General features: G+C 42.6%; 1 protein-coding gene across 3 annotated transcripts; it reads right to left on the bottom strand.

The window, feature by feature from the left end:
• Nucleotides 1-7,131: 7,131 nt before the first annotated feature.
• Nucleotides 7,132-20,129, bottom strand: LOC139578679 (NAD-dependent protein deacylase sirtuin-5, mitochondrial-like). Of its 3 annotated transcripts, none has more exons than XM_071406610.1 (9): nucleotides 19,992-20,129; nucleotides 15,990-16,098; nucleotides 13,435-13,568; nucleotides 13,023-13,248; nucleotides 10,229-10,316; nucleotides 10,086-10,139; nucleotides 8,892-9,015; nucleotides 8,623-8,738; nucleotides 7,132-8,379 (listed from the first exon to the last, which is right to left on the bottom strand). In XM_071406610.1, exons 2-9 carry the CDS (start codon nucleotides 16,087-16,089, stop codon nucleotides 8,310-8,312), a joined length of 912 nt encoding a protein of 303 aa, XP_071262711.1. In that variant the 5' UTR covers nucleotides 16,090-16,098; nucleotides 19,992-20,129; the 3' UTR covers nucleotides 7,132-8,309. The 3 variants fall into 3 exon arrangements, with proteins under 3 accessions (XP_071262711.1, XP_071262712.1, XP_071262713.1); XM_071406611.1 differs by having other exon boundaries at nucleotides 19,498-19,999; XM_071406612.1 differs by lacking the exon at nucleotides 19,992-20,129 and adding an exon at nucleotides 16,629-16,850.
• Nucleotides 20,130-22,580: the final 2,451 nt, after the last annotated feature.

Below are 22,580 nucleotides of genomic sequence, written 5' to 3'. Positions count from 1 at the left end.
CAAAAATAGATAAGATCTTGCTACGATGGAAAGGAAAATACGTGTCTATTTGTGGAAAAATAGCGTCCACTTTAAATTATATGAGCAGAAAAAGATTAAAAATTATTTGGAATGGCAAGCCAGGCAAAATTTATGAATATGAATTGAGGGCAGAAATGATTAAATATTAAAGCATTAGACCTCTCACTAAAGGCGTCAGTCATACAAAAGTTACACTTAAAACCGAACTGGTTTTCTAGCAAATTAGTAAGAATGTCTCAACCCATGTTCAAGAATGTCCGCTCACTTTCGGTTATTTGAAAACGAAATCTCAAATAGCATTATTTAAAAAACAACAAGCCATAGAAAGTTGGTTGCAATTTCAGTTTAATCCACCAGAAAAGATTGAACAAATACAAATTGTGGTTAAACTCAAAAATACTAAATTGATAAAAAAATATATTTTTTCAATAAAATTAAAAGGTATAATCTTAATAAATGATATCATAAATAGGACTGGTGGAGTTGTCACACATGCAGCTAACACAAATATATGGAAATGTCTGCTCTACCCAAAATGACAGCAAAAATGGAAGAGGCAAGTGGAAGGGGGAAAAGTAAGGAAGTTGTCTGTCGGCCCTGCATTACAGACCAAAAATGGTTAAAGAAAATTGTGATGAAAAAAAAATATATATATACCAGTTTCATTTAAGGACCAAAAAATTGACAGCTGTGCCATATAGATTGCAAAATAGTTGGGAAGAGACTTGCGATGTACCGATTCCATGGCACATAGTTTATATTTTGATACGCAAAATGACACCAGATTCAAAAATTTGAATTTTTCAACTTAAATTATACAAAATTCTTGCAACCAATAGAATGTTATATTTATGGGGGATATAACTTTCCCAGTACTGCAGATTTTGCTGTGAGGAGGCAGAGTCATTAGAGTCATCAGCCATTAGGTACAGGAATGGCTGAAGAATTGCAACATTTACCTGGAGCTAATGCTGCAGATAGCAATACTGGGGGATTTGAAAAGTCATAGTCAATCGATCAACAATATAATACTTTTAGCAAAAATGTTTCTTTAATTTACAATCTGTAGAAACTATGAGAATAGAAAGGTTCACGTTTGTGAAGCATCACAGCTGAAAAAAATACATGGCAAATAGAAATCCAATATGGATGGTGTTAAGAGATAGATGGGAGGGGTTGAATGGAGCTGAAGGGTGGGACTAATAGCAAGATAACAAATGTAAACTATACTGTGTCTGTAAATTGTAGATAGGTTCAGAACTTATGTGAAATAGAACAGTTAAAAATATATGGCAAACTGGATGGATATCAGAAATAGATGGGGGAGGTGGAGGTTAGAGGAAGGCCAGGACTAAAAAACAAACTATAACTACAGTAAAATAGATTGTATCCGTAAAATGTATATAGAAAGTATAAGCTGGAAGTAGAAGCCTAAGTGTTGTTGTTTATTTGTTTACTCAAATTAGGGGAGGGGTGGTAGGGTTTGAGGGAAATAATAAAGGAAAATATATTTTTTAAAGATATGTATTGTCACGAACAGGCTCGTAGCCTTTAACAAAGAGGGAGACAACGTGGCGATAAACGAATAACAAAATGAAATGTATTAAATAAAGTAACTATATACAATTAACAATGGTGTGTGTAGTCAGTAGTGTGAGTGGAAGCGTGCATAGATGGTGATAATGAGGGGTGTTGAGAGGTGCCAAAACAAACAAGCTACAACCCAAAATACAGTGTGTCTGCGTGGAGTCTCCTCAATGAGTGGAGGAAAGGTGTACAGTATATATCCCCGGGACAGACCCGAGCCCAGGTGTGTTCCATTTCACAACTACCACCCCCCCCCCCGCCCATAAAACCAGGGAACACCAAGGACCAGGGAACACCACACCACACCAACCAAACAAACAAAATACTGCCCTGTTAAACGCTAACCCACGGCCCCAGCAAACCTTGTCCTCCCCCATACCTCAGCAACCTTTGAGCACAGGAAGCAACCTTTAAGAGGAAAGAAAAAACAATGACAACCATGAACAGAAGACAGAAGAGACAGGACAACACAAAATAAAGTCACGTGGACGACACGCATACACTCGGGGACAACGCGTATGAGAAAATAGGACCAGACGTGTTGAGGAACTGTCCCCACGAGAGAGCGCGTCAGCAATGACATTATCAGTCCCCCTGATGTGCCGCGCATCGAGATGGAATGCCTGTAAAAACAAACACCATTTCATTATCCTCTGGTTAGGACACATCATAGACATCAAGAAGGTGAGAGGATTATACACTGCTCAAAAAAATAAAGGGAACACTTAAACAACACAATGTAACTCCAAGTCAATCACACTTCTGTGAAATCAAACTGTCCACTTAGGAAGCAACACTGATTGACAATAAATTGCACATGCTGTTGTGCAAATGGAATAGACAAAAGGTGGAAATTATAGGCAATTAGCAAGACACCCCCAAAAAAGGAGTGATTCTGCAGGTGGTGACCACAGACCACTTCTCAGTTCCTATGCTTCCTGGCTGATGTTTTGGTCACTTTTGAATGCTGGCGTTGCTCTCACTCTAGCGGTAGCATGAGACGGAGTCTACAACCCACACAAGTGGCTCAGGTAGTGCAGTTCATCCAGGATGGCACATCAATGCGAGCTGTGGTAAAAAGGTTTGCTGTGTCTGTCAGCGTAGTGTCCAGAGCATGGAGGCGCTACCAGGACAGGCCAGTACATCAGGAGACGTGGAGGAGGCCGTAGGAGGGCAACAACCCAGCAGCAGGACCGCTACCTCCGCCTTTGTGCAAGGAGGTGCACTGCCAGAGCCCTGCAAAATGACCTCCAGCAGGCCACAAATGTGCATGTGTCAGCATATGGTCTCACAAGGGGTCTGAGGATCTCATCTCGGTACCTAATGGCAGTCAGGCTACCTCTGGCGAGCACATGGGGGGCTGTGCGGCATTTCTTTGTGGGGCCGCACAGCCCCCCATAAATTTTCAGAGTTTGCTGCTTCAGTGTCTTTAGATATTCTTGTCAGATGTTACTATGGAATATTGAAGTATAATTACTTGCATTTCATAAGTGGCAAAGGCTTTTATTGACAATTACATGAAGTTGATGCAAAGAGTCAATATCTGCAGTGTTGACCCTTCTTTTTCAAGACCTCTGCAATCCGCCCTGGCATGCTGTCAATTAACTTCTGGGCCACATCCTGACTGATGGCAGCCCATTCTTGCATAATCAATGCTTGGAGTTTGTCAGAATATGTGGATTTTTGTTTGTCCACCCACCTCTTGAGGATTGACCACAAGTTCTCAATGGGATTAAGGACTGGGGAGTTTCCTGGCCATGGACCCACAATGTTGTTCCCCGAGTCACTTAGTTATCACTTTGCCAAGGTGCTCCATCATGCTGGAAAAGGCATTGTTCATCACCAAACTGTTCCTGGATGGTTGGGAAAAGTTGCTCTCGGAGGATGTGTTGGTACCATTCTTTATTCATGGCTGTGTTCTTCGGCAAAACTGTGAGTGAGCCCACTCCCTTGGCTGAGAAGCAACCCCACACATGAATGGTCTCAGGATGCTTTACTGTTGGCACGACACAGGACTGATGGTAGTGCTCACCGTGTCTTCTTCGGAAAAGCTTTTTTCCAGATTCCCCAAACAATCGGAAAGGGGATTCATCAGAGAAAATGACTTGAACCCAGTCCACTCCCTGTACCTTTTGCAGAATATCAGTCGGTCCCTGATGTCTTCCTGGAGAGAAGTGGCTTCTTTGCTGCCCTTCTTGACACCAGGCCATCCTCCAAAAGGCTTCGCCTCACTGTGCGTGCAGATGCACTCACACCTGCCTACTGCCATTCCTGAGCAAGCTCTGTACTGGTGGTGCCCCGATTCCGCAGCTGAATCAACTTTAAGAGACGGTCCTGGAGCTTGCTGCAATGCAAATAGTCTGGGTAGCTGTTCAGGAGTCTTATAGCTTGGGGGTAGAAGCTGTTTAGAAGCCTCTTGGACCTAGACTTGCCGCTCTGGAACTCCCACTCTTTGGCCGCCGAGGAATGTGCGAAATAGGGTTTTAGCAGATTTACGTGGCATAGTTGGAGCACTTTCCTGAGTTCAGGAGTGGCAACTAGATTTTTCTCAGCGCGAAACTGTATATGGACCTTGAAACGGAGAACCAACAATTGGCTTCGCCGGAAATCACACACGTAAGATAACAGGGACTGAAGTGACTCGGGAGACTTCCAGTCATCCTGGAGCACCGCTAGAAGCCCACGCACACTATGTCGGAACACTAGGTCATTTGGACTGAAACCTTTGCTCTCCTGTGAAACCTCCCTGGCAGCTAACAGTAACCATGGCAACCCCTCTTCCAAATCCTTATCCATCTCCATACAATATGCTCTCAACAAAGATTTGTGTTTGATGAAATGTTCCAGCACTCCTTGACTCTGTGCGTGATAGGAGCTAGCCAAATTGTGTTTAATATCGAGCTGGTGCTAGAACCTGACCATTCTTAGAGTGAGGCCGAGGGCCAACACTCAATCAGATACTCAAAAGGTTGGCTGAGTGTGGGAATAGGAACCAGCGGTACCGGCTTAATAGCTTGATTAGATTCACTCGTTAATTGACAGGTTTTGATGACTGCAGAAACATCCCTCATTAACCTAGGCCAAAATAAATGTCTCCGTATGCGATTGTAGCTTTTCCTCACGCCCAGATGTCCAGCAACATTATCATGGGAGGTTTAACACCAACTTACGAAACCTAACTGGTACAACAACCTGTCTAATAGCCTCCCCCACAAAACAACTATGAGGCACCCACTTTCTCATCAGGACATCATCCTGGAGAAAATAGCCATGGGCGACATGTTCCACATGTTCCACAGGCACAATTTGGTCACACAACTCTTCTAATGAGTCACCCCGTTGCTCCTTGATTAGATCAGAGTGGGGCACAGATAACGGGATAACAGAGAAAGTAGTGACAGATTTCTTTGTAACATCATTAGCCGGCGCAGTGACCAGGTCGCCACGACTCATGGACCGCATCACCGTGCACGCAGAGAACACCTCTGGGAAACTCTGCTCGCTCTCAACGGGAATCCCTACAAATGACGGCTTAGCGGAAACCACCAGAGATGGAGACATGACAGGCCACACGCTCACCAGCCAAGTTATACCCCGAATCAGTCTGAGCAGAGAAGAGTAAAACAGACTAACACAAACGACTCAGAGGCACCTGTGTCCGTCAGGATCTTCACTGGAACTCGGTTGTTACCGAACACGATCATGCTCCAGTTTAGCTTGTTCATGCTCTAGCTGTAACAGAAGCAGTTTTTTCTGCTGTTCAAAAGGACGACTACTACGGCTAACACGCGGAGTGGCAATTGTAACGAAACAGCGAGTCCTCGACAGAGGCTGCCCAAGTGTTAACGTCAAGTATACCACTCTCCATCAGATTGGCCTTCAATATCAACCTAACAATGTTTTTAGATGTTTAGCACTATTTCAACCTTGTAGTGTTCAGCGATCTTCAACAGCTGTTCTTTAGTACATAATTCTAACAGTTCCTCTGATGAAACGCAAATTAAGTTGTCTACATTACACGCGATAGTCACAAGTAACTGCTAAAAAATAATCATGCTCTTCCCCTCTGCTGAGCACACCAGACCGGACCACAACAAGAGAAACGCCAATCACACTAGGCACCACAGGAGATGATACATAAGGAGCTTCCCCAAATCATACAATAACTCAACCCTAGTCTTCGTGCAGATTCGCAGTGGGTAATTACACACTGTAGCCCACTGGCATGGAAAAATCCCCCAGCATTCACCCCAAGCCATGAATGTGACCCTGAGACAACTGCTCAGTCCACGGACACAAAAACAAATAAAATAACCATGCCCAACGTACTCCGAAGTGGAACACGTCACTCAGCCGAACAGGGGAAAAGAAAGGCTATAGCTCTGGGTAGCAAATAGCACTACGCTTCTCAAATCTCCCACTGAGGTACACAACCGATTGTACTCACCTCCTCCAATGTTCCAACAGCAAGTAGATCAAGAGTTTCTAGCCTGGGCAGGGGCCTGAAAACTAGCCAATGTTACCCTCTCCAACGCAGCACACAATCAACTTACGGCTCATAGCCCGTAATAAAAAGGGAGATAAAAGGAGATAACAGAATAACAAAAATATATTTATTAAATAAAGTAAACTTGGGAAAAGTATGTGAACCCCTAGGCTAATGACTTTTCCAAAAGCTAATTGGAGTCAGCTAACCTGGAGTCCAATCAATGAGATGAGATTGGAAATGTTTGTTAGAGCTGCCTTGCCCTATAACAAAAAACACTTTTTTCAACAAATTTGAGACTCCGGGATGCTGGCCTTCTAAGCAGAATTCTTCTGTCCATTGTCTGTGTTCTTTTGCCCATCTTAATCTTTTCTTTTAATTGGCCAGTCTGAGATATGGATTTTTCCTTGCAACTCTGCCTAGAAGGCCAGCATCCCGAAGTCGCCTCTTCACTGTTGACGTTGAGACTGGTGTTTTGGGGGTACTATTTAATGAAGCTGCCAGTTGAGGACTTGTGAGGCGTCTGTTTCTCAAACTAGACACTCTAATGTACTTGTCCTCTTGCTCAGTTGTGCACCGGGGCCTCCCACTCCTCTTTCTATTCTGGTTAGAGCCAGTTTGCACTGTTCTGTGAAGGGAGTAGTACACAGCGTTGTATGAGATATTCAGTTTCTTGGCAATTTCTCGCATGGAATAGCCTTCATTTCTCAGAAAAATAGACTGATGAGTTTCAGAAGAAAGGTCTTTGTTTCTGGCCATTTTGAGCCTGTAATCGAACACACAAATGCTGATGCTCCAGATACTCAACTAGTCTAAAAAAGGCCAGTTGTATTGCATCTTTAATCAGGACAACAGTTTTCAGCTGTGCTAACATAATTGCAAAAGGGTTTTCTAATGATCAATTAGCCTTTTAAAATGATAAACTCGGATAGGCTAACACAATGTGCCATTGGAACACAGGCGTGATGGTTGCTGATAATAGGACTCTGTATGCCCATGTAGATGTCATTAAAAAAAGTGCCATTTCCAGCTACAAGTCATTTACAACATCCACACTGTATTTCTGATCAATTTGCTGTTATTTTAAAATGGACAAAAAAAAATTGTGCTCATCTTTCAAAACAAGGACATTTCTATGTGACCCCAAACTTTTGAACGGTAGTGTACATAATTTCATCTGACAGTTCCATGAACACACACCCACATGGTGACCACTTGACACACACCATCTCATACATGCCATGCAGGCAAAAAACACAGAAAGACAGATTTAAAAAAGCAACAGCACTTGGTATTTCTGTTCATCAATGAATTTCCCTTTGTTCTTAAAACGGTCTAATAAAAAGTGATAACATAAACATGATCCTCTGCAATAACACACACAGACTGACACACTGCATCAATAGAAATGGAGTAGTTGCTGTCATAACCCCTACTCCAACCCTAACCCAGTCATCCTGAAGGCACAGACACACCAATGAACAAATATAGTCAGAAGTAAAGTACGACCAGGCTTCAGAACCACTCAAACTGACCATAAGAGTTCATGTATTATCAGGTAGGTTATTGAGAACACATTCTCTTTTACAATGAACAGGCAATAAGATGCAGCAGGTAGGAGTGAATCTGTAGACAAAGACAATAACAAATAGCTAAACACTGCCCTCTACTGCCAGCGCACAGACCTGATTTAAAAAAGCATTTGCAATTCATCTATGGTCGGATATGAACCTCCCACATTTTATATATAATCTATACATATGATAAAAGTACCATCTGACAACAACCACCAAGATATAATGCATTGATATTGGATGAAGATGCCTATGCAAAGGGAAAAGGAATCATTGTGCTTGAGATACCGGACTACATGTCATAATTGTGATTTATTTGTTAAAACATGGTTGTCATTTCATGCAATAACACAAATCCAGAGTGGAAGCCTAGGGAGTGTGGGGTATTGTCAGCACAGTGTGTTTTCTATAGCATACATTACATTCACAAAACTGGGGTGTATTCTTTAGGAACCAAATAGAAGCAGATGGCTGAAACGAAGAGCGACGAACCTGAAATTGTCCAATAAGAAGCGCTCGTTTTTGTTGCAAAACGTTAACTGTTGCTAAATGTTTTGCCCTAATGAATACACCCCTGAGCACACCCATCCAGCACTAGAGTCTGGTCTGTGTAGACTGCACTATGGCTCAGCCAGGGGAAGTCAGGGCTCATTGTTGTGGCGTGCCAGTGCAGGGGGCAGGGTGGTCCCACAGGGGCCCTGGAAGTGGAACCTGCAACACACAGAGACACAGGTGTTAAAGGATGCCAAAGGGAATCATTAGTATGAGGCGACAGCAATGTTTCCCAATCGTGGTCCTGGGGTCCCAAAGTGGTGCACATTTCCCCCCCTAACACACCTGATTCAAGTGAGCCAAGGCTTGATTAGTTGATTCAAGTGTGTTATTGCTAGGCAAACAAAGCACCGCTTTGGGTCCCCGGGACTAGGAGAAACTGGACTACAGTATGTGTATAACCTGAAGCGCATGGTGGCGGGTGTTTCCTCCATGTTAAATTCAGCTACAGGTATTCCTCTAGCCGCCACCTGGGGAGCAAACATGGCTGCTGGGTACACTATGGAGGACGTACCTACCTAAAACACACGAGGAAGACGCACATATCATCTTGTGATTATTATTATTTATTTTACATTGAGGAGAAATCTCTTCAGGGTCTCAAAAAAAATGATCACGCATTAAAATGACACAAAGACAGAATGGACAGACACACACACACACGCACTCACCACTAGGCAGAGGTCACAGAGGTCTAGTTCCTCTTCAACGCGAGTCAGGATGTCTGAGTCCAGAGTCTCCCCGAACCAGACCACATTAGGTCTGAGCAGACCACTACAGCCACCATGCTCACACCTGGTGAGGCACAGACACACCACTTAAACGTGTTTCCTACATGACGATCTACAACAATTCATATGATTGTGATCAACTGCCATCTAAAAAGTGAAGATAAGAACAAACTCAAGTCAAGAAATCATAACATTTCTAATGAAGTGATAATGCCAGAGAAGCCTCTGTTTGGAGGATATATCGGCACGGGTGTGGCAAACTGTGCCAATATATCCTCCAAACACCGGCTTTCGAGGGCATTATCACTTTTATACAACGGGTTACCAACATATGTCAATCATTATTTGAGTATTTTAATTAAAAACGTCATTTTGATTAATTTATTCATACTACTTCATCCTTCTACAAGATATAATCCCAAAACAAAGCTAGGGTTGCTAGAGATCTTTTTGTTCAGTATCTATGGATGCGACCCAGTCGTTCGTTCTAAATGTGCTCACTTGTCAGGACACCGTAGCTAGCCAACAACACAGCTACAGTAACACAATCACTTCCATCTGAAGCTGGAAAGACTGCATATTAGCTGCGTTTCGTTTGACCTTTGTTCAATTGAAATTAGTTTGTATATATCCATACAAATGATAGCAGCTGATTCATGATTTCGACTGGCCAACAAATGCTGCCTGCCTGTCTGTCTCGTCACATTCATTACTATGGGACAGCAGAAGATCGAATTTGAATATTGAATTTTTTTTGCAAATGTCAGAGAGACAGACAGCAAGGTTTATACAAATCGCCGCTGTTGAAAACGCAATGTTAGTCGAAAAGAAGTGTGAGAATGTCTAGATGCTTTTTATAGTGGAGATCCAAGTTTATAAATGGCCTGGCTGGGCTGATGAGACAGTGGATTGCGCAGTCAGATGGAACAGAGTAAATAGGTATTTTAATGTCATAGATTTAGCCGGTGGCAACTGGTGGAATAGACACCGGCTGGAATGCAGTTTTAACCAATCACCATTCAGGATTAGACCCACCCGTTGTATAAACAAGATGTAAGCGAGTTTGTCCCACCCATAGATATCCTATTAAGTTATTATTACTAAGTATTCTAATTCAAAATGCCATGGTCCCACCTGGGTAAGTCATGAGGAGGGATCTGAGCATCACTGGTGTTGGGGTCTGGAGCACTAGAGAGAGAGATAGCAATAAATACTGTTACTGTATAGTTACATGTAACAACACCAAGGGATTGCTGACCTGAGTTTGACTGACTTACCCTTTGCCCTCCAGGGCAGCACAGATGGGGCTCTTGTGGTTCACGCCAACATGACCACAGCTCATACAGCGGGTTTTAAACAAACTGCCTGTGGTCACACAGCGAGAGAGTAGGAAATAAAACATGACCACAACTCATATAGCCTGGTCACAAAGACAAAAGAGGAGAGCTTACGTGGCTTTTTGTCGAGCAAAACGATGTACGCGGTTTGTACAATACGTCGAGATGTAGCTTATTAAAGAATGTGAAACATTCCCGCGTCTGTTCACTGCTTTTCATTAAACCACGTATGGACATTTTTTAGGCTACGGCCTAAAATATTAGTTCATATGGGCATAAAATGATATATATCCTACAGAAATTTGATCAGGTATAGAAACATAGGCTACAGTATATGCAAAAATATTCAGATATAGTAAAAAGGCAGACATTTGATCACTACTATAGATATGGAAACAATTGAGATTTTAGAAACACAAAGTAACAATTACTGGGCTCTCATTCTTCACATCAAGTCACATGCACAATTATCAGCTTTTTTTTTATGAGCTGTCATCAAGGCAAAAGGTGGCTACTTTGAAGAATCTCAAATATAAAACATATTGATTTGTTTAACACTTTTTTTGGTTACTACATGATTCCATATATGTTATTCATTGTTGATGTCTTCACTATTATTCTACAATACAGAAAAGAGTAAAAAAAGAAAAACCCTTGAATGAATAGGTGTGTCCAAACTTTTGACTGGTAATGTGTGTGTATATAATAGAACACGTACTCAAATATGAAATATGGCTGACCCCATTTAGTTGACTGGTCGATTGTTTGTTCGATAGGCTGTTGGTCGACCGAGATCTCTTTAGGTCGCAATTTTTTTCTTCTTCATGGTACACAAGACACCTGTCTGATTCGCGCCTGCCTCAGTGGACTAATCCATTGCAGAGGCCACGGGGATGGCACAGTCCATCACTCCAAGATGTGATACTGAAATTGTATATGGTTATATTATGTAAAAAATAATGGTAAAACACTAATAAATCAAATTATTTTATAACAAATGCGCTTTCTCCCGCGATGGATATGGTTGCTGTCCGCGGTTCTGAAACAATCTTCAGTTCGCCGTAGAATTGGAGCCTTTCCCTATGTTGCTATGTGCATAATAGCAAAATGAACCAGCATAATGGGATTGAGAACAATGCGGCGGCGGCAGCAGACGAGGAGACAGCCCTTAATAAGTAATGTTATCATTAGTGGTCTTTGTACAGTAGCCTTGTATAACCACCATCGAACTGTAGGCTTAAGAGTCCTGTTTAGTCTTCATACCGTAACTTATTTAGGCCTATATTTACATATATAGGCTACCGCATCAATCAATCATTCATTCGTTCATGCCATCGCACAGCATACGAGACAGTCATGCTTTGAAATGCAATCAAACATTTCAGTTTTTAAATAAAATATAAAGGGAGCTTTGAATAATTAGCCTAAACAATAAATAAACCGCAATTCACAAATGCATGCAACGGTTTCTAGTCCGCTGTATTAAAGGCTTTATAGATATTTTTTCCCCCGTTAGAACAGACTTCAGCAATATACTTTCACTTATTTAGTGTTGTTTACACTGTTCCAAATGGTTAGAAAATAATATTGTGATCTAACAGCAACTGTTTGGCACACAATACTCACGCAGTGCTTGCTCCTACACCCTCCTTTTTCTTGATCGCCAGTAGTTTCCTCAACTACTTTAAGTCAAATGTCTTCCACGAATCTGACTACAACTTTCCCTCCTGAGAAACCAGTAAACATTTGCCCGTTTCTCAAGATAAGTTTTCACGTCCTCCGTATCCATTTTGCTGTAGACATCACTGTGTTTGGAGTTTGTTATTACCAATTTATTGATGTGTTTATGATAGGCTATAGGTCAGGCCTTATTGGTCACATGCATGCAATGCTTATGTTTTACATAAAGAGAGCAAAGGTTGAGGGAATAGGGATGTTTTTCCTAAACAAATTAAAATAACTTTTTCCAGTTAGAAACTAAATAGCTGAAATTGTGTTACAGCTTCAGCATGGAGAGAGCAATAAACACTTGCTGTGCTGTGGTGCATTTTCACTGCAGTAGGGAGGAGAGCGAGACAACGTAAGCCAGTCACACAGGCACTCGCTGTCATTTTTTTTTTTAACACAGTGTGACCATTGTGCTCCGAGTTATTTGTGTGTCTTAATTATTTAATCAAACAGGTGTGCTTAAAGAATCACACAAGCTCTGTGCATATGTAGTTGCTTCTATTCAAACACATAGGGTGTGGCTCTATATATGGAAAAATAAGTTTAAACATTTCGACCAAGTGATTGGTCGAAAGAACAGAGGGCGACTCTCGGTCGACCAAGATTTTTTTTTTGTCAAAGACAGCCGCAGTCTGACAGCTTGTATGGTATATCTAGAGCCCAGTCTGAGTACCCAAGATGGACCGACTATTACACGGTGGAGTGAAACTGGCCTTCAACAATCTTCTTTAAATCTACACTTTAATAACAACATGAGTTCCCCAATACCACTACTCGCTAGTCAGACACAGATTCCGTCCCAAATGGCATCCTATTCCCTATAGTGAACTAGAAGATGACACCATCTGTAGTGCTTTGGTCAAAAGTAGTGCACTACACAGGGGATAGGGTGCCATTTGGGACACAAGCACAGTGAAAGTGCCATTGCATTATTACCGTGGATCTACTAGCTAACTAGTCAGGACAGTGAAAGTCAGTCTGGGTGACATCGCCATGGTTAGAGTACCGTGTATCTCCAAGACGTTGGTGGATCCGGCTCGGCGATGTAGCTCATCGATGTTCTGTGTGATGACGGTGACACGGCGCCCCTGTTTCTGCAGCCTGGCCTCACACTCTGCTATGGCCACATGAGCCGAGTTGGGGCTCTTCGTCAGCATCACCTCCCTGCGGTAGTGGTAGAACTCCCATACCCTGGACGGGTTCTGACTGAACGCACCAGGGTTGGCCAGGTCCTGATTTGGGGGAGGGGGGGGACAAAGTGAGGATGAAAAACAGAGTGATAGAGAAGAGGGGGGAGTGAGAAACAAAGAGAGAGGGGCGGGACAGGAGGAGGAGAGGGTGGAGGGAGACAAAGGGGAAGAGCAGTGCACTATAAAGGGAATAGGGTGCCATTTAGGATGCATCCTTGGGGTGTTTACCTGGGCTTGCCATTTCCTCCAGAAGCCTCCTTCTCCTCTGAAGGTTGGGACCCCACTCTCAGCACTAACCCCTGCTCCCGTCAAGATGGCGACGTGTTTGGCTTTCGAGAACACCTCTCGGAACGCTGCTAGGTCTGAAAACACACAGACAGACAAAAATATTAAGACAAAAAAGTAACACACATACAAATACAGCAACAAAACTGCAGACCATGTGTGTGGTCTTGTTCTTCCATCCTTATGGGGACCTGAAATTCCTAAAACTCCCCGCAATGATAGTCAAATAAGGAAAATTCTCCCACGTGGAGACAATTTCAGTGATGGAAAAAGTACCCAAATGTCATACTTGAGTAAAAGTAAAGATATCTAAATAGAAAATTACTCAAGTAGAGGTGAAAGTAACCCAGTAAAATACTAATTGAGTAAAAGTATTTGGTTTTAAATCTACTTAAGTATCAAAAGTAAATGTAAGTGCTCAAATATACTTACAGTTGAAGTCGGAAGTTTACATACACTTAGGTTGGAGTCATTAAAAAACTTGTTGTTCAACCACTCCACACATTTCTTGTTAACAAAGTATAGTTTTGGCAAGTCGGTTAAGAAATCTACTTTGTGAATGACAAGTAATTTTTCCAACAATTGTTTACAGACAGATTATTTCACTGTATCACAATCCCAGTGGGTCAGAAGATTACATACACTAAGTTGACTATGCCTTAGGCTAATTGACATCATTTGAGTCAATTGGAGGTGTACCTGTGGATGTATTTCAAGGCCTACCTTCAAACTCAGTGCCTCTTTGCTTGACATCATGGGGAAATCAATCAGCCAAGACCTCAAAACAAAAAAAACTTGTAGACCTCCACAAGTCTGGTTCATCCTTGTGAGCAATTTCCAAACGGCGGAAGGTACCACGTTCATCTGTACAAACAATAGTACGCAAGTACAAACACCATGGGACCACGCAGCCGTCATACCGCTCAGGAAGGAGACACGTTCTGTCTCCCAGAGACGAACGTACTTTAGTGCGAAAAGTGCAAATCAATCCCAGAACAGCAAAGGACCTTGTGAAGATGCTGGAGGAAACAGGTACAAAAGTATCTATATCCACAGTAAAACGAGTCCTATATTGACATAACCTGAAAGGCTGCTCAGCAAGGAAGAAGCCACTGCTCCAAAACCGCCATAAAAAAAGCCATACTACGGTTTGCAACTGCACATGGGGACAAAGATCGTACTTTTTGGAGAAATGTCCTCTGGTCTGATGAAACAAAAAAAGAACTGTTTGGCCATAATGACCATTGTTATGTTTGGAGGAAAAAGGGGGATGCTTGCAAGCCGAAGAACACCATCCCAACCGTGACGCACGGGGGTGGCAGCATCATGTTGTGGGGGTGCTTTGCTGCAGGAGGGACTGGTGCACTTCACAAAATAGATGGCTTCATGAGGAGGAAAAGTATGTGGATATATTGAAGCAACATCAGTCAGGAAGTTAAAGCTTGGTTGCAAATGGATCTTCCAAATGGACAATGACCCCAAGCATACTTCCAAAGTTGTGGCAAAATGGCTTAAGGACAACAAAGTCAAGGTATTGGAGTGGCCATCACAAAGCCCTGACCTCAATCCTATAGAACATTTGTGGGCAGACCTGAAAATGTGTGTGCGAGCAAGGAGGCCTACAAACTTGAATCAGTTACACCAGCTCTGTCAGGTGGAATGGGCCAAAATTCACCCAACTTATTGTGGGAAGCTTGTGGAAGGCTCCCCAAAACGTTTGACCCAAGTTAAACAATTTAAAGACAATAACCCACTGGGAATGTGATGAAAGACAAAAAAGCTGAAATAAATCACTCTCCACTATTATTCTGACATTTCATATTCTTAAAATAAAGTGGTGATTCTAACTGACCTACGACAGGGAATTTTTACTAGTATTAAATGTCAGGAATTGTGAAAAACTGAGTTTAAATGTATTTGGCTATGGTGTATGTAAACCTCCGACTTCAACTGTAAGTATAAATCATTTCAAATTCCTTATATTAAAACTAACCAGACGGCACAATTGTCTTGTTTCTGTTAAATTTACGGATAGCCAGGGGCACACTCCAACATAATTTACAAACTAAGCATTTGTGTTTAGTGAATCTCAAGATCAGAGGCAGTAGGGAGGACCAGGCATGTTCTCTTGATATTCGAAATGTAACGACTACTTTTGGGTATCAAGGAAAATGTATGGAGTAAAAAGTATATTATTTTCTTTAGGAATGTAGTGGAGTAAAAATAAAAGTTGTCAAATATAAATAGTAAAGTAAAGATACCGCAAAAGACTACTTAAGTAGTAATTTAAAGTATTTTACACCATTGGACATTTCCCACATCTCCACGAGGACAAATGCTATTTTAAGTTAAGGGGTTAGGTTTAGGGTTCAGCATTAGGGTTAGCTTCAGGGTTTAAGTGTAAGGGTTAGAGAAATTAGGATTTTTTATGGAAATCAATTTTATGTTCGCACGAGGATAGAAAAACAAGTGTGTGTACTAGACTAACACAGTCCTACCTGAGCTGGGTCTGGCCATGACCGGTCTGTTCTGAGTCTCGTTAAATCGGGCACACAGATGAGAGGTGACGCCTCTGCTGGTGAACTGACGTACAATCATCAGGGTTAACTAAGAAAAAGAACAAGAAAAGATCAGATAAGATGGCGGCCCTGAGGAGGGCGCGCGTCTTACCGGTTCCTGCTCGACCCTGCTTTTTTTTAATGGCTGTTTTTCTGTCATTATTTTGTTTACTCCATGTTTGTGCAATAATTTCCTAAAACGACAAACACTTCTGGATCATGAATCAGAAGCTACACACTTCTCTCAGCATCCCAGATTGGGAATACTACGCCAGTGACAAAGAAGAGGAAGGAAAGGGGGACTCCAAGCTAGGCTGAAAAGACTGCCTACAAGGCCTCTTCCTAGCAATAGGTTTGGGTGGTATACCTTATATACCGTATTCCAGGGTAACTTTGAAAAAGCCACAGAACGGTTTTTAAATAACGTCAAAACTATTCTTTGAAGTTTTTCAAGAAAATGTGAATATTTGTAGATACTTAAGTTAATACCTGCAGTCAACTTGTGCAATTCGTTAGGAGTTAAAAGCAGACTGCGTTCTTCATTTCATCGGTCACAATATTTGACATTATGAAGCTTACCGTAGTTCCCCGGGTAAAGTTGAGCCAGTCACGTTTGTAAATAGCACAACGGAAGACGGCGGGAGCTGGAGTCCATAGTCTCTGTTGTGCGGCGCAAATGAGGCGATGAAGTTGCACTTGTATGCAATTCACTACTAAATGTTTGCCCTCAGATATCTTAGAATTCTGCCAGAAGTCAAAGAGCTCTGATGAGTTCTGTACAGCTGTCTTTTCCCCCTGTGCTTTCTATTAGCGTTTTATTTTCTCTTCCGTTCTTCTCCCCTCTGCTCCGTGTACACGTGGTGCTCTTCCTTTAGAAAAGCATGCATCACAACTTTGTTCATCTGCACAATTTCTCTCATTCCCTTGTAAATGTCCACACTCGCCGAAAATGACATTCGGTAGCTACTAGCTATGCTTGAATAACTTTGAGCTGGATTTGCCTCCAATGTCGTTTTAGAGAATTTGGCACAACGTCCAACCGGCCTCACAAGAACAGACCACCTGTAACCACGCCAGCCCAGGACCCCCACATCCGGCTTTTTCACCTGCGGACTCGTCTGAGACCAGAAACTCGAACAGCTGATGAAACTCTGGAGTATTTCTGTCTGTAATACAGCCATTTTGTGGGAAGAAAATAAATAATCGGCTGGGCCTTGCTCCCAAGTGGGCCTATGCCCTCTCAGGCCCACCCATGGATGTGCCCCTGCTCAATTATGTGAAATCCGTAAATTAGGGCCAAATGAATTTATTTCAATTTACTGGTTTCCTTATATGAACTGTAACTCTGTAAAATCTTTGATGTTTGATAACTCAAACTCGCGACGCATGTGGAAAGGACTACAGACTATCACGAACTACAAAGGCAAATCCAGCTGTGTGGTGCCTACAGAAGCCTCCCTCCCAGACACGCTTAACTCATTCTATGCTCGCTTCTCTCGTTGCTCCAGATGACCAGGTGTGTTCGCTCGCCGATGCTGACACGAGGAAAACTCTCAAACCCGCCGACCCAGATGGCATCTCTGGATGCGTCCTCAGTGTGTGCTGCTGACCAGCTGGCGGGCATCTTCTCGGACATCTAAAACATGTCCCTGTCCCAGACTGTAGTCCCCACCTGCTTCAAGGAGACAACCATTGTCCCAGTGCCTAAGCAAAACAAGGGTGACATGCCCAAATGACTAATCGCACTCACTCCTGTCATAATTAAGTGCTTGGAGAGGCTGGTCTTGACCCACATTAAGGTCAGCACGCCAGGTACACAGGACCCACTCCAATTTGCCTACCGCTCCAAAAGATCCAATGAAGATGCCATTTCCATTGCTATTCACACGACCGTATCACATCTGGACAAGAAGAACACCTATGTGAGAATGCTATTCATGGACTACAGTTCAGCATTCAACACTATTGTTCCCTCCAAGCTCAACACCAAGTTCAAAGCCCTGGCTCTGGACACCACCTTTTGCACCTGCAACTGGATCCTGGACTTCCTGATGGGTAGACCACAGGCTGGATTGGCAATAACACCTCCTCCACACTGCCTCTTAACACAGGGCCCCCACAGGGGTGTGTCCTCAGCCCTCTGCTGTACTCCCTGTTAACCCATGACTGCGTGGCACGACACCAACTCCATCAAGTTTGCCGACGACACCACGGTTGTATGCCTGATAACCAACAACAAAAAATCTGCCTATAGGGATGAGGTAAGTGAACTGGCATGTGGTGCCAGGACAACCACCTCTTCCTCAACGTCAGAAAAACAAAAGGAGTTGATTGTTGACTTCAGGAAGCCAAGGAGGGAACATGCCCCGATCCACATCAACGGAACTGCAGTAGAGAGAGCCAGTAGTTTAAAGTTCCTCTCCATCCACATCACAGAGGACTTGACATCAACCAACACCACCACCATTCGTCAAGAGGGCACAACAGCGTCTCTACTTCATAACGCTGCTGAAGAAATTCGGCATGCCACTCCGGGTCCTCTCCAAATACTACCGCTGCACCGTCGAGAGCATCCTGACCGGTTGCAACTCGGCCTGGTACGGAAATTGCTCCGTCCACAACCACAATGCCCTCCATAGGGTGGTGAAGACGGCCCAGTGCATCACGAGGACCATGCTCCCACCTATCCAGGACATATACTCGTAATGGTGCCTGAGGAAGACCCGCAGCATCATTAAGGGCCCCACAAACCCCAGCTGCTCACTCCCTTAACGTCAGGCAGACCGTATCAGAGCATGAGGTCTGACACCAACAGGCTCAGAGACAGTTTCTCTCTACAAGCCATCAGACTGCTGAACACTTTAACTGGACTGACCACCAGCTCTGATTCTCCGAACCTTAGCACACATGCACTCACTTACACATGCATACACAGCCACACATTCATGCTACACACACATCACAACTGCTGCTACCAGACTCTTATGATTGCTAAATAATGCACCATTTAAAACACTTGACCCCCAATTCCCCCTTCCCTAAAACACATGTAAATATTTGAGTATAAATTGTGCCTTCCTGTATTATATTTATGCTAAAATATTCTACTGAACCAATTACTTGATGTTCATATTCTTATCTTCTATTATTCCTTGTTGTTGCATTGTGGAGAAGGAACCTGTACATACGTGTATCCTTTACATATGACTAATACAACTTAAACTTGAAGAATATGAAGGACACACAAAACAAATTCAAGTAATGTCTCAACAGAAACCTACAGCCAACCGAACTCATATTGATGTTGACACAGCAAATGACAGTGAACTCAATTACCACAGAGGGACAACTACTTTAGGCACGTTACTACCTCATAGATCAAGAGAGCAGGGGGTTATTGTAACAAAACACCACACCGAGTTATCACAAAACCAACTAGCTACTGTACCTGGAGATCTTGCTTGCTCTAATAACTTGGAAACGTTGCTGACATGCGCAGACCTCTCTGGCTAGTCAAGGAATAAATATTCATAGCAAGCTACTGTAGCTCGCTATCTGATTTTCTTTGACCCTTGTGCATTTAAGGGCGTAAGGGAGTCGTTAGTTTTTTATACTCGAAAATCGACCCTAGGCAACAGGGTCGGGTTTTCGAGACTATTTGTTGTTCATGCAACTTGCAAGCAAAGATAGTACTCTTGAGGTGAGCTCTAAATACGACAGATAGCTAACTATCTATGGAATGCAACTCGAGTTTAGCTGTTAGCTAACATTAGCTAGCTAAACTTGTCGTTAGTCTTCAAGCGACTATCAGCATGTATGTTTCGCATATCCAAAGAAGCATTGCCATACAACATTAATATGCCCTGATTAAATACCATAAACTTTCAGATAGATTTAATCTGACACATTTTGCATGTTGAATTTCTCCAAGTCCTTCCTTACCCTGTTTCAGCTGTTTAGTTTTAAGGGGTGTGTGTAATTTTAAATGTCTTCCTCTTCTTCTCCTTTGGGATTGGGTTGTCAGATCGCATCCAACTTTCAGGTGCATACACCGCCACCTACTGTGCTTCTCTGCAGCTGCCACCTACACTCACTACTTTGACCCTATCTGCTCCTGCACCACGCCTAAGGCATGGGAGGACGGGACACCACCCTTCAACACACCCTGTAACTCTTCTGAAGTAACTCTTCTGAAATCTTGTACAGCCAAATAGTTATCTGCAGCTGGCAACACAACTATTTTCTGTGATTTACGTAACATTTTTGCGGTACGGTTGATAACCATTGCTATGAACGCTAAGAAGCCAACCTTACTGAAGCATAAATCACTCAGTGCCCTATCCCTCTGTGCTGGCACATATCTACTACTCAATGGGATCCTCTCAGGATCCGTCACCCTTGACACATCCTCCTCTACTTTCTACACTGCCTCAGCATGTGACACCTTCTGCGCTACTCTGACTCTGGCCACTTCAACCTGCCTATCTCGCACCGGACACTTCCGATCCCCAGCAACATGAGCATCCCTACAGTTGACACACACAACTTTATCCACAGAAACTATACAATCCTCTGAGATGCTAAACTTTTTTAAATTGTATTGGCCGATCGCATCAACTAGGTGCATACATTCCCGCCACCTACTGTACTGGAGTGTCAGTGAGGACACGGCCTCCCTTAGCTTAAGATTGTTAAAATAGATAATGTGAGAAAAGATTTTTGTTATTCTTTACTGGGAGTTACAGGTTTACCGATACAAATAGTTGCCAGAGATTTTTCAAATGCCTGGTATGGACGACACTATCGTCGTTCTCGATTTGGCCAAACATGTATCTTCTGAATTGTCCGTGTCCAGTTGCAGGTGGCGTGTCTGAATGTAGAAAGTGCTCCGTTATTAATGAAGTAATCCAACAATGTGTATGCCGCCATCTTGTCTATTTCAAATCTTCTCTCATTGATTAAGACAGGTGGGTCCACCCCTGACACGTCTCTTGTGCCTCATGGTCCGAGTGGCTCTCCTGCGGACTGGGTTTGAAGTGGATCACTGTCAATTGCTCACTGTCACCCTATGTTTGGGTTGATGTTTACATATTATTGATTTAGTACATAAAAATAATTTGTTTGCAAATGCAACTGAGGCCAACTAAATAATTGTTAGGCTATATTTTGAATCCACCAATGGCACTTTGTGTTACTGACCATAGAAGGCCCTTCACCAAATACAACTATTGTGATGCATAATTGCCATGGCAATTTGGAATTTCCTGTCACTTAGCATTATGTTTAATTACTGGGTGGTTCGAGCCCTGAATGCTGATTGGCTGACAGCCGTGCTATATCAGACCGTTTACCACAGGTATGACAAAACATTTATTTTTACTGTTCTAATTACGTTGGTAACCAGTTTAAAATAACAATCAGGCACCTCGGGGGTTTGTGATATATGGACAATATACCACGGCTAAGGGCTGTGTCCAGGCACTCTGCAATGCATTGTGCCTAAGAACAGCCCTTAGCCGTGGTATATTGGGCGTATAACACACCACCTCTTGCCTTATTGCTTAATTATACAGATACAAAATTGGCCTACAAATGCTTTATATAATTTGCAATATGACAGCTAAATCTCCCAAAGTAACCGTGCCATTCCAAATGCAAAAACCTGAAGAAAAAATAATAATACAAAACACAGTGGAATATAAACTGGTCAGGGGCATGTAAAAGGCTTCTTTTGATACTAAAATAATATCCTACTTTTAAACTAATATCCTACATATTTATATTACTGTGTATATTCTCTTTTCTAGTCGTCTGTCAATGTTGTGCAATGTTATAGCTATAGTAAACGTTTATGAATGATTTATAATGGTTGTAATCCAACCATTGGATCAAGAAATTATTGTAAACCTATGCTGCAAATGAGCGCAAACTTAACCATAATGGTGCAATGCATCTGACTTGACTGTTGATGATTTAATGTCAATGTTTGAAATAAATACATTGTTTTCATGTATTTATTTATTTGTTAGGGACAGTGACAATGATTCAATGTGTATCTATCCCTAACAGATTAAGCTATTATTATATATAGACCTACTTATCTATTATTAACTCTACTGCCTAAAATTCTTATAAACCATCTAATAGCCTAATTAAAAGTCAAAGTCGTAACAGTTTTAGTTAAAAGCCCATCTTTAATCTAAGCAGACTTTAACATCTCTACACTACCAGGGGTTGGTCGGGAGGAGGATCCGGGAGGGGGCGGTTAGGTCATGTAGGTTACCCGGCCTGTCTAATGCCTCCTGCGGTCTCCTCTCCTGCAATGCCGGGACATCCTCTGGGCATTGTGATTGATAGATATGGTATGATTTACTTTTAGACGGGCCGGGGGTCCCTTTTATAGAGCTGGATATTTTTATTTAGCAAATGTAAATAGTGCTCTGTTTCTTTGGCCAACCCAATGAACCCTGGTAGAAATAATCCATCAGCGCTTTATTGAATGGTCATTTGGAATGTCAAGGTAATGAACAT

This window comes from Salvelinus alpinus, chromosome 6 (genome assembly GCF_045679555.1).
Source record: "Salvelinus alpinus chromosome 6, SLU_Salpinus.1, whole genome shotgun sequence".
In the NCBI taxonomy this organism is placed as follows: domain Eukaryota; kingdom Metazoa; phylum Chordata; class Actinopteri; order Salmoniformes; family Salmonidae; genus Salvelinus; species Salvelinus alpinus.
Note: the sequence above shows the minus strand (reverse complement) of the source record. Positions and strands in the feature narration are given on the sequence as shown.

Excerpts from the sequence above, each read along its gene's own strand:
- LOC139578679 (XM_071406610.1), bottom strand. The coding sequence starts at position 16,089 with ATGATTGTACGTCAGTTCACCAGCAGAGGCGTCACCTCTCATCTGTGT. Across the intron at positions 10,317-13,022 it reads CAACGTCTTGGAGATACACG|GCAGTTTGTTTAAAACCCGC; the intron begins GTACTCTAACCA and ends GTGTGACCACAG. Across the intron at positions 10,140-10,228 it reads GCTGCCCTGGAGGGCAAAGG|TGCTCCAGACCCCAACACCA; the intron begins GTAAGTCAGTCA and ends CTCTCTCTCTAG.